Source organism: Engystomops pustulosus, chromosome 8 (genome assembly GCF_040894005.1).
Source record: "Engystomops pustulosus chromosome 8, aEngPut4.maternal, whole genome shotgun sequence".
Classification (NCBI taxonomy): Eukaryota; Metazoa; Chordata; class Amphibia; order Anura; family Leptodactylidae; genus Engystomops; species Engystomops pustulosus.
The window spans coordinates 10,271,737-10,284,460 of NC_092418.1; the positions used below are offsets into that span (position 1 = coordinate 10,271,737).

Consider the following 12,724-nt stretch of genomic DNA (forward strand, 5'->3'; position numbering starts at 1 on the left):
GAGAGAAGACAGGAGAAGCTCGACGTTTCTTATCAGCCTGGGTCTTGGTACGGTCTGTAGCTCATAGAAAGGACTGGCGGGTCTGGTTCCAAATAGACTTGAGGTCCTGCACCAGATCTTCTACCGCAGGGACATAGAGGGAGTAGACAGCGGAAGAGTGGGGTGAGGAATATGTCCGTAGACCACAAAGAACGGAGCCGAGCCAGTAGACCCCGAGTCCAGGGAATTGTAGGAGAATTGTCAGCCCAAGGTAGAAGGTAAGCCCAGTTGTCTTGACGGACTGAGACGAAGTGGCGGAGGTAGCAGCCCAAAGTCTGGCTCACCCTCTCTACTTGACTATTCGACTGAGGGTGGTAGGCAGAAGAAAAGTCAAGGTTGACCTGCAGCTGAATACACAAGGAACGCCAGAACTTGGACACAAATTGGACTTCTCGATCGGACACAATGTGTAGCGGAAGACCATGCAGCCGGAAGATATGTTCGAAGAACAAACTGGCAAGCCGTGGAGAAGACAGAAGACCTGGAAGGGGAACAAAATGGGACATTTTGGAAAACCGGTCCATCACCACCCAGATGACAGTACTGCCCGAAGAGACAGGCAGATCAGTGATAAGATCCATTGCCACGTGGGACCATGGGCGACTGGGTATCGGCAACGGAAGTAATAGTCCAGCCAGTTTGAGATGAGGCTTTGTTGCGGGCACAGGAGGAGCAGGAACCCACAAACTCCCGAACATCTTTGACCAGGTCTGGCCACCAGTAGTAGCGGAAGCTGAGGGCCACTGAGCGTTGCACCCCTGGGTGCCCAGCCACATGAGAAGAATGTCCCCAAGGCAGAATCCTCTTCCGGAGAGCAGGTCTAACATATGTCTTGCCGGGAGGTAGCTGCCGAAGATCCACCAGAGCAGCAACAAAAAGCTGGTCAAGAGAAAGGTCGGAGCGGGAGAAAAACGATGACCACCGGGCCTGCCTGGGATTCAGGCGCTGAGCTGCCTGGAGGTACAGTAAGTTCTTGTGGTCGGTGTACACACTCACGGGATGGAGAACTCCCTCCAGAGCAAGTTTGATGGCCAACAGCTCTCTGTTTGTTTCTAATCGAATAATTTCTCTCAGCTGAAGAAAAGCTCTTAGAAAAGAAGCCGCATGTGGAAGTTCGGCCCTTGGACCCTTTCTGGGTGAGCACCACTCCAGCTCCTACTGAGGACGCATCCACCTCAAGATGAAAGGGCTTGTTAGTATCAGGCCTAGAGAGTACTGGGGCCGAGGCAAAAGCGGACTTCAACTTGGAGAAGGCCTCTTCAGCTGTAGGAGACCAGGCACATGGATTGGCACCTTTCTTGGTGAGTGCCATGATGGGAGACACCAGAATGGAGAAATGCGGAATAAACTGCCGGTAATAGTTTGCAAAACCCAGGAACCTCTGTATGGCTCGGAGGCCTTCTGGGCGTGGCCACTGAAGAACTGCAGACAGTTTTGCGGGATCCATCTGGAGGCCTCTGTCGGAAATTATATAACCGAGGAATGGAAGACTGTGCTGGTGAAACTGGCATTTCTCCAGTTTGGTGTAGAGATGATTGGCTTGAAGTCGACCAAGAACTTAACGTACGTGTGTCTGGTGGGATTCAAGGTCTGGAGAGTATACCAAAATGTCAGCCAGGTAGACCACGACACACATATAGAGAAGATCCTGGAAAATGTTGTTAACAAATTCCTGAAAAACAGCAGGGGCCTTACACAGTTCAAAGGGCATTACTAAATATTCAAAATGCCCGTCACGGGTATTGAACTCAGTCTTCTACTCGCCACCTTTGCGGATCCGGATGAGATTGTAAGCACCCCCAAGATCCAGCTTGGAGCACACCCTGGAACCACATAGGCGATCAAAGAGTACCGTGATCAATGGCAGGGGGTAGCGGTTTTTAACCGTGATCTTGTTCAGCCCTCGATGGCCTATACAGGGACGTAAGGAGCCGTCCTTCTTGGTGACAAAGAAGAAACCTGCACCAGCCGGAGAGGAGGACTTCCGTATGAAACCCCTCTGCAGGCTGGAAAACCTGCCAGAATCAAGCTAGAAACTCTGTATCACTCAAAGATCTCGGGGGGGTATTGGATTACGCTTTCTTCTTCCTACTTATGTCTCCTATCCATCCCTGACAACCCTGGCCCACAATACTTGACGCAATGGGAAACTGATTTAAATATTTCACTCACGCCTGAACAGAAATCACGCATTTTCGAACTCTGTCACAGCACCTCAGTAAGTTCAGGATGCAGGGTACAAACTCATGTCCAGGTGGTATAGGGTTCCTACCCGATTACACACCATCTTCCCGCTGGTACCCCCTATGTGCTGGAGATGCAGAGAGGAGGAGGGATCCTTTTTTCATATGTTTTGGTCACGCCGGGTCCTTACCCCTTTTTGGCCGAACTTACAGCATCTTATCTCCTCAGTCTGTGGAGATTCTGTGAAGCTCGATCCTCCTCTCCTCATCCTCCACCATTGTGATGTCTGGGCCGGACGTACAGAAGATCACTACCGCGTTTCTTAATAATAGAGGCCTGATACTTTGGAAACAGATCACCCCTCCAACAACTGCTATGTGGATCACCAAAGTAAATGACATCATGCACATGGAAGACCTCACATCCTCTTTGCACGGCACTAAGTTCAGCAAAACGTGGCAGCCGTGGATCCTCTTTCAACAATCGGCTAAATACAGGCAATCCATTTGACATACTTGAGTGACTTCATCTTCAGCCTTTTCTGGTTGTCGCTCTTCCTCCCTGACCTGGACGTCCTCACTCCTTTGTCTACCCTCCCACCCCACCCTCCGTTCCTTTTTCCTACTACTCCGCTACCCCCTTACCCTTCCATAATTTACCTTCCTATTCTTACAGTTCGTGATTGCCCTGGGGAGCCCTCTGTGGATACTCTACCGAATCCGGGGACTCCCCCAAGACCTTGTTTCTTAAAATTACTATAAAAAAGGCGAGAGTGCAGGAGAGACTGGAACATGAGCTTGTAAAAGTCATACCTGATGTGATCTTATGTAATGTCTATCATTCTATGTGACTCCTGTTTGATTTGTTTATTTGAAATGTGATAAGGACTGTGTTCATGTTCTTTTTTTTGTACTTTGGCTACCAATAAAGCAAATTAAAAAAAAAACAAAAAAGTTGTGCAATCATTTCCAGGAACTCCTCGCTCTTCCTATAAACAACTTTTTACTTTTGATCTCCCTTCCTCCACAATGGCGTCCCCTGAGCTGAGAGAAGAGCTGGACTGCTCCATCTGCCTGATCCTCTATACCAGTGGTGGCGAACATATGGCACGGGTGCCAGAGATGGCACTCAGAGCCCTCTCTATGGGCACCTGCGCCATCACCCCAGTGCAGAGTTTACCAGATAGGACTCAAGGCCTCCCGCAGTCCAAAGCACCCCAGAACCCTAGAAGGAAGCTACCATGATAATCCAAACTTATTCTACTTATTTCTACTGTATTTGGTGCCTATACAATTTAAACATGTAACAGGGCAGGGAGTAATAAGTCACTGCTTAAATTGTTGAATCGGCACTTTGGGAAAAATATGTGGGTTTTGATTGCAATTTGGGCACTCAGCGTCTAAAAGGTTTGCCATCACTGCTCTATACTGATCCCGTATCCCTGAGATGTGGTCACAACTTCTGTCGCTCGTGTATTGTGAGTGCGCTGGATGCACAGGAGGCGGCTGGAGGATATTCCTGTCCTGACTGCAGAGCAGAATATCCCGAGCGTCCGGCCCTGGAGAAGAACAGGAAGCTGGGGAATATAGTGGAGCGTTTCTTATCTACTCAGCCTGATATGGAGGAGACCAGAGTCTTCTGTACTTACTGCACAAAGTCTCAGGTACCGGCTGTGAGGTCCTGTCTGCAGTGTGAGATCTCCCTGTGTCCTCAACATCTCGGAGCTCATAATAAGTCAGTGGATCACAGTCTAATTCATCCTACTGCATCATTCAAGCATCGAAAATGCTCCACACACAATGAGATCCTGAAATACTATTGTGCTATAGATGCCACCTGTATCTGTGTGTCCTGCTGCGTGGCTGGAGACCACAAGGGACATGACGTGGAGCCCCTGGATCTAGCCTCTGAGAAGAAGAAGGAGACACTGAAACCTGTTAGTGACAAACTGAGCTCCAGGAGAGAAGAAGCTGAAGGAAGAATAAAGAATCTAAAGGAACATGAGACAAAAGAGAAGGAGAAATCATCCGGACTCGCTGAGAGAGTCTCTGGTCTGTTTACTGATCTCAGGGGAAAGATGGACGATCTAGAAAAGGGAGTTCTCAGCGAGATCTACAGACAAGAGAAGCAGGTGTCACTTTCAGTGTCTGACATGGTCAAAGAGGTGGAGCTACACAAGGATGAGCTGACCAAGAAGAGGAACCACTTGCAGGGATTATGTGATATCACAGATCCATTGGCCTTTCTACAAGAAGCTGTAATCAGAGGTGACATCAGTGATCAGAGCTGTGATGTCATTGGAGTTGAAAGAGAAGCTCAGAGTTTGGATGATGTCATAGTGTCACAGATGTTACACAGAGGACTGCTGCGCTTTGCTGATGATCTGATTGATCTGAAGATAAAGAGACAGTTCCCAGTGATGGAGAAATCTGAGGTATTACTGGATATAGACTCGGCTCATGATAACATCATTATATCACATAGTCTTAGATCTGCTTCTTATTCTGCAACGTCACAGAACAGACCCAATGGACCCAAGAGGTTCGACTCCTGTCAGGTGTTCAGCTCCTGCAGCTTCTCCTCTGGGAGACATTACTGGGAGGTGGATGTGAGTCAGGCGGAGAAATGGATCATTGGAGTGGCCGGGGAAAGTCTGGAGAGGTAAGCGGTGGGTAACGAGTCATTTATTGGTTTTAATGAGAAATCCTGGGGTTTGATGGTTATTAATAGCCTTGGTGTGCTTCATAACAATATATTTACAAGTCTGGAATCAGAGTCTCCTGTGAAGGTTGTTGGGATCTATCTGGACTATGAGGCCGGGCGTCTGTCCTTCTATCAGCTGTGTGACCCCATCAGACACTTACACACCTTCACCGCCTCCTTCACCGAGCCGCTCTATGCCGCTTTTTATCTGTATAAGAATTGTATCCTCAGAATCATGATATAATTTAGAGATAAATGCAGCCTTCTAAGATCCTTTCATTTTTATATTCAGGCTGATTCATTACTGAAAGTGTAACCATCATTCTGAGTAAATAAAAAGAAAAAAACATAATTCTGCTCCAAGTGTCTCTGGGAATCATTTCTCAAAGTATTTTGCTCCTTAGTCCCCATTTAGAACCTTTTTTGTCCCACAGTAACCAAGGTTTCCAGCACTGAAAAGACCTGCAAGCAGCAAGAAGGAGGGGCGGGACCTTCCTCCTATGACATCATCACAAGCACACACTGCTGACCAGTGAGACCACAGCTTGTGCATTTCAGACACACCCACACAGGCGAGTGTGGAGCTTCTAGCTAAAAGGCTGAATAATTTACATAAGTGAAATTGTGAAGGTTTATTCAATGATGAGAAAAGTTTCAGTGTTATAACTTTTGCGTGGCTGCGCACCCTCGTCCGAGAAACCTGCCATCTGCTGTTCTGCGCAGGCGGCAAGTTTCTCGCTACGAGGATCTGCACGCCGAACATTTCTGGTAGGAGGAATAAAGAGGCTACTGGGGCGCGGAGTAGCTGCGCTGTGTCTGCGGCTCAGGCTTGTTGAGCAGATGACCCTGCATTTTTCTGTGGGACCTGCAATGATGTCATGATCACACGACCCACAGGGAAAAGTAATATACAGGCCGTAGAAGAGAAGAAGACAACTGACCGTAAAGTGAGGGGGAAAAGGTAGACACCGTGAGGAGGGAAATTAATGAGGATGAGGGGGGGGGGGGGGGGTGTATGAGGAGTAAAACATAAGGGGGCTCTTTGAATGAAAGGGGGCATGAGGCCATGATCAATAGTCCGTACACTCCCCAGAATGATAGCAATGAAAATGTCATCTCATCCCGCATAAAATAAGATCCTATTCACCTGCATACAACAAAGTATGTGAAAGTATGTAAAAGATATGGATGGCAGAATGTGGCAGCTACTTTTTCAAATTATATAACATAATAAACCTATAAATTGATGTGACAGAAGTGACCTAAAGAATAAAAGGGAGGTGTCATCTGGACCGTGCAATTAAAAAAAGAAAATCACAGCCCTGGATGGCTTAATATAAACCCGGTCCGTAACGGGATTATATAGGGTGAGGAACCAACCCAGTAGCGTGTATATGAGCAAAGCACATTAGACAATACAGTACATAATAGATATATACAGTAAACAGAGTACAAAAATACACACAGGTAGCACTACAAGTCTCAGCAGTTCCGTGAGTTAGTTACCTTGTGTGTGGGCCTAATGAGGATGGATAGTCCACACTTTTAGATCCTCCCAGGTGGTAAGATTTCCCCCAGGTGAAAGACGATGTGGTCTAAGTGGTGTCTGATTATATCAAGTGCAGACACACCCAAACAGGAGGGGTTATGGGTTCCTCCTACCTGGTATCACGTCCCGAACCCTGGAGAAGCTATAGCTTCTCAAGTGGAAGTCGTAGGGTCACTGTTCTGGTATCATTGGATCCGGGTGAATCCCTGGATCGCATTGATACCAAACCTGACCTGACCCATTTGCTATGGTCCACAGATATCTCTGGACCCAAGGATGCTAGAGCCTCAGGGATTGGGCCTTTGTGATTTCCTGACGATAAGGAATCCAAAAATGTAGGTGCCTTTGGGGTGAGATTGACCATAACTCCATAACTGTCCCTAATCCACCTATTGGTTTAAGAATTTATACCTCTTTGTCTCCTGTTTCAAAATGGGGGGGAAGCTACCCCCCTCCGGGAGTCATCGTAAACAGCCTAGCTCAATTAGGCCAATTAAGCTGAGGCTGGGGGAAAGTGGGGAACTTGAGTAGGATAAGGCCCTCCCCCTGGTTACAGTTATTACAGTTATCACAGTTGGCATAGTATATAACTATTTCACTGGGGTGGGGAGGATTTCACCTTTGTACATTTTGTCTCTGGCAGTAGAGAAGCTTGGTTCACCCCTGCAAACGCTGACAACCAGAACTGAAATGACATGCTGAGTTCAGTTCCGGCTTTTCAGCGTTCGGACCAGACGTTCCAGCAGGCACCCTTCAAGTTTGATGCATCGCACTCGCAAGTAAATGGGGCCGATGAGGGAGTATTCTTGCACTTACTGTTTAAGGAATGAACATTGTAAGAAATTTGATATTCTCTCTTCTTTCTGGATCTGATTTGAGGGAATGTATATAAATGTATATTGTATTAAAAGGGATTTAGTTTCTACAGTTGATATTTATTGCAAACTTTATTGTAGACCAAAACTAATACACATATTATTAACCTACAAACACCAGGGAGATTAATCCCAACGTATTCGCCAGAGATACATAAATAATAAATGTGTAACCACCAAATTACCAAATTTAAAGAAGAAGAAAGACAAAGGGGCACATTTATTTTTCAATTGAAAAATGGCTTGCACAGTATCGGGTGTATTGCGATTGTGTCGTATGCGACCCTCTATTTGGTGCAGCTGCGCTGCTCTCATGTGACAGAAATTGGGGGATGGACTGTCGAATGATCCGACTGATTCAGACTGAGCGTGGGATTTAACTTTCAAATTGTGTCGCAAAACAATGCACTTACATGCACCAGGAAGGACCTGATCGGGAAAGCGACACAAGCAGGAAATCGGGCGCATGATCTTAGTGAATAGTGATCGTCGGACAGCGCACAGCGGAGATCGTGTCAGGAACGGGTAAGTAAATGTGCCCCATTATGTATATTCCAGTGCTTCTACGGTGTAGAAGTGCTGATAAATATCCCATAGTGTCTATGGTTCTTTTCCCCAGAATGTTGTTTCCTCCCTCGCTATCCCATTCCTATTGTTAAATCCTTTACCTAAGAAAATCTTCCTCTCCTGCTGAATTAACAAGGTCCTCTACATCCAGTGGCATTAAAGGGTTAAATCAATTTGAGAGTTGTATATCAACCCCCTAAATTACTAGAAAAAGCTAGGGTATTGTGAGCGAAAGGATCGATGTGTTTCCCGTTTATGTTGTCAATATTTATTTGGGGATCTATCATCTGAGGAATGATTCCTCCTTTCTCCTTCCTTCGGGCTCCTCATGCCCGGTCACTCATTGTAGAAAAGAATAGGAGAAAAGTGACATTTCATAACCCAAATTTAAAAAACTGCTATAAAGCAATAATTCACCAAATATTTGTAGAACAAGACAATAAAAGAATCTATAATAAGAAGCCCAAGATTTGCTTTAACACTTAATAACCAACGTTCTATTCTAATTATGTAAAGATTCTGAGGACAAAATAGTGATACACATGGAAAGCGGCATAGAGCGGCTCGGTGAAGGTGGGTGGAGCAACATCAGTACCTGAATGACTGGAGACGTTACTAAAAAAAAAATGTATTAAGAAAGCTATAAAACTATAAGTAGATATGTTCTTGGTTTATGACATTTCACTAAATGACTGGATATGAGGAGCCACAGGTGATGTCAGGTATCAACATGTGGCCCGAGCTGATCTCTCCCACATTGTTGAAGAAGGATTGTGTCCTCTCCCCACATCACCTGATCAGAGCCACCTCGACAAAAACATTAACCAATAAAAATAAAGAAACAAGTTACCTAAAAAGAACTCGAGCCATAGGAAGAAATGGTCGCCAGCGCAGATAGTTTGCGCAGATATATCAGGAATCTGGAGCCTATGGAATACATCCAACACCTTGGGAGGGTCAGGGGAACATCATGTGTTGGCGCACCAGACGCTAGCACGTGATAAATCCACCACATAATGTCTGAGACATCCTTTCATATATCACTTGTAGAAAAAACAGGAAGAAGCAGCACTCCGGAAAATAAAGAGATTTATTCACCCCTGGTACAGAGTAGGGTAGCGGTAGTTTTCCTTTCATGTATCATATATATAAGATCTTTGGTACCGTGTCCCTAGCAAACTGTTTTAATATTCATGGCGCCCAGAGTTTGTCCTTTCATTAACACCTGTGACTGCGGTTTAGACCAGTGTCCACACTACTGGTTATCACCTATAAGAAATTCCTGCCAAACACTGAGACATATACTGTAGGTGTTATAATCCGGGAGACAATTACCCCTCAAATAATAATTAGTTTAATTCTATCCAGATGGTCACAATGGGCAAAACATGACTAACATGGCATGAGCTCCTCTACGAGAGACGACCAGACTCCTCTCCCCTACTTTGAGGAAACTTTATGTGGTAAAACCAGAAAGTTTTTATTTTAGTGTAAAGATCTTCCAGGGAGATCCGTGGATTTCTAATTCTTTCCTATACGCTCACTAGCGGCAATTGATATATAAGTGATCTTGTATGGCAGGAGAAGGTCAATAATCCCATAAACAGAACGGGACAAAGGGAGATCCATAACTTGTAGGTGAACACTATAAAAGAAAACCTCCAACAAAATAAAATCTTTCCTTCCATCTCTAGTAAAAATCACATACAAATATAATCAATTATTCCAATAAAACCAGTAGTATAAATAAAAACTTCACCTCATCTGCTAAAAACAGGCCACAATATGAGCAGATAGACCAAATAATAAAAGAAAAAACTTCTAGTTCTTTAAATCTAATGGTTTATTACGAAAATTATTTTATTGTCCAAATGTCATAGAACCATAAAAGCCTGCACATATTTGGTATCTCCATAATCATAGTGACCTGTAGAAGAAGGTAAAATGTTATTCAATTATGTAATATAAAAACCAGAACTAAATTGCAGTTTATTTGAAAATATTCATTTAGGAAAAAGTGAAACTGAGGCCTAGTTTCCATCCCAGCACATCCTGGAGAGGTGTGAGACCCCCGCCCTGACATTACCCTCACAATAGTAACGTCTCCAGTCATTCAGGTGCTGATGCTGCTCCCCTGGCTCTCAGTGCAGGTGAATGGGGGAAATACACATAAAGACAATGAGAATGTAAATCCCTTTCATTATGAATAGGTCTGACAGTCACACCCAGGACCGCAGGGGTTGATGCCTCAGCAGGACACTCCACCCTCTTACTGTATATAAGATGATGTTTCAGTCCTGAATTCTTCAGATGAGACACAACTTCTGCTGCTCGTGACCTGAGAAAGAAGCATCTGTGACGTCCGATCTTGGAAAAGAACAGGAATCTTGGGAATATAATGGAGAATTTATCTACTCAGCCTAAGATGGAGGAGACCAGAGTCTGCTGCACCTACTGCGATTCTCCTGAACCGGCTGTAAGAACATGTCTGCAGTGCGAGGCTTCTTTCTGTGAGAAACACTTACAGAGACACAGTAAGTCCTCAGAACATATTTTGGTTGATCCTGATGTTAATCTGGAAGAAAGAAAATGCCCCACACACAATGAGGTACTGAAATACTATTGTCCTATGGATTCCACCTGTATCTGTGTGTCCTGCTGGGTGGCTGGAGACCACAAGGGACATGAGGTGGAGATACTGGATGTGGCCTCTGAGAAGAAGAAGGAGAAGCTGAGATCTGCTGTTGAGAAAATGAACTCAGATAAAATGGAAGCAGGAAGAAGAATCCAGAATCTCACAGATCATGGGGTAGAAGAAGAAAAGCAATTATCTGGACTCACGGAGAAAGTCACTAATCTGTTTACTGATCTCAGGAAGAAGCTGGATGATCTAGAAAGGAGAGTCCTGGGTGAGATCTCAAGACAGAAGAATCGGGTGTCACTCTTAGTCTCTTACATGATCAAACAGATGGAGCTACACAAGGATGAGCTGAGCAAGAAAATTCATCAATTTGAGGAGTCATGTGATATCACAGATCCATTGACCATCTTACAAGAAGATTTAATCAGAGGTGACATCAGTGATCAGAGCTATGATGTCAGAGATGTAAAAGCAGCTCAGTGCCGGGATGATGTCATAGTGTTACAGATGTTACACAGAGGACTGCTGCGCTTTGCTGATGATCTGAATAATATAGGGATGAAAAGAGAGTTCCCGGTGATGGAGAAATCTGAGGTATTACTGGATATAGACTCGGCTAATAATTACATTATTATATCAGAGGATCTCAGATCTGCCTCTTATACCTCTACATCACAGAACAGACCTGATGGACCAAAGAGGTTCAAGGGTAATCATGTGTTCAGCTCCTGCAGCTTCTCCTCTGGGAGACATTACTGGGAGGTGGATGTGAGTCAGGCCAAGCAATGGATCATTGGAGTGGCCGGGGAAAGTCTGGAGAGGAAGGAGAACCGTCTTCAAACTATTTTTTTAAACCAGAAATTTTGGGCTGTAACATGCTGTAAAAAACTTATTGTGAGTCATAACAATATGCACAGGCACTTGGAAACAAAGTCTCCTGTGAAGGTTGTTGGGATCTATCTGGACTATGAGGCCGGGCGTCTGTCCTTCTATCAGCTGTGTGACCCCATCAGACTTTTATACACCTTCACCACCTCTTTCTCTGAGCCGCTCTATCCTGCTTTCCATGTACTTGAGAATTGCATGATTAGCATCATAAAATAATAACATGCAAATGGTGACTGTAAAGTCTTAACATGATTCCTTGTCTTATAGGATCCTATTATTTTTGGTCACAATGTTATTACGGAATATATTTTTATTGCAGTTCCACAGCAGTCACTCAGAGCAGGGGGGAGGGGTTTAGGTCACTGTTAAGATCTGAGGGCACTTAATTTAGGATCACCATTGGGGAAGCTATAATATTCTTTGGCAAACAGCTGCTAAAAATGTTTTATCCAAGTGTACAACTTGAGCACAGAACTACCGTAAAAATGTGGTTTACAAGAAAATTATCAAAACCAATGATGAAATGGCTCTTGTTGTGAAATTTGATGAATTTTCTAGATTTTTTGTGACCATGAATTTTTCATTATTGCACATAAGATTCTAGATATAGTATTGGTGTATTAGTAGTGTTTGTCTGATTATACTGATCAAATCTATTTTTGTAAAATGTAATTTCCTTATTCTTCTTTAGTTCTAATAAAATATTTTTATGAAATCTGATTGTGAAAATCTTTTTCTGTCGCTTCACAAAACTTTAATAATTTGTATACTTAGTGACCGGATATAGGCAATCCATGTCACAAACCACTTTGGTAGAAATCGTCATGATCATCCGGGCCACGTTGTGAACAAGAAGCAATAGAGACAATGGGGCAGATTTATCAAGCAGTCTGAAAGTCTGAATATTTCCAGTTGCCCATGGCAACCAATCACAGCTCAGCTTTCATTTCACCAGTGCTCATGAATATTTTAAAGGGGAGCTGTGATTGGTTGCCATGGGCAATTGGAAATATTCTGACTTTCAGACACTTGATAAATCTGCCCCAATGTGACTGGTTTGCTATTAGAGGCTCCTGGGCATGTGACCTCAGATTAGACATCTGACCATATCATTGGGTGGGTGGCTCTGCTCGGAACATTTCATTGGGGGGAGCACTGCAGGGGACATTTGATTTGGGGGAAGCACTGCTAGGGACATTGCAATGGGGGGAGCACTGGTCGGGACATTGCATTGGAGGGAAGCACTGCTGGGGACATTGCAATGGGGGGAGCACTTCT

The 12,724-nt window shown here is 44.5% G+C and overlaps 1 protein-coding gene and 1 pseudogene across 1 annotated transcript; both read left to right on the forward strand.

The window, feature by feature from the left end:
• The first annotated feature begins 3,324 nt into the window (after positions 1–3,324).
• On the forward strand, positions 3,325–5,278 carry LOC140076018 (E3 ubiquitin-protein ligase TRIM7-like; annotated as a pseudogene).
• A 5,064-nt stretch (positions 5,279–10,342) lies between these two features.
• On the forward strand, positions 10,343–11,662 carry LOC140075748 (E3 ubiquitin-protein ligase TRIM7-like). Its single transcript, XM_072122025.1, has one exon. It carries the CDS (start codon positions 10,343–10,345, stop codon positions 11,660–11,662), a length of 1,320 nt encoding a protein of 439 aa, XP_071978126.1.
• Positions 11,663–12,724: the final 1,062 nt, after the last annotated feature.

Coding starts and splice junctions, on each gene's coding strand:
- LOC140075748 (XM_072122025.1), top strand. CDS start 10,343: ATGGAGGAGACCAGAGTCTGCTGCACCTACTGCGATTCTCCTGAACCG.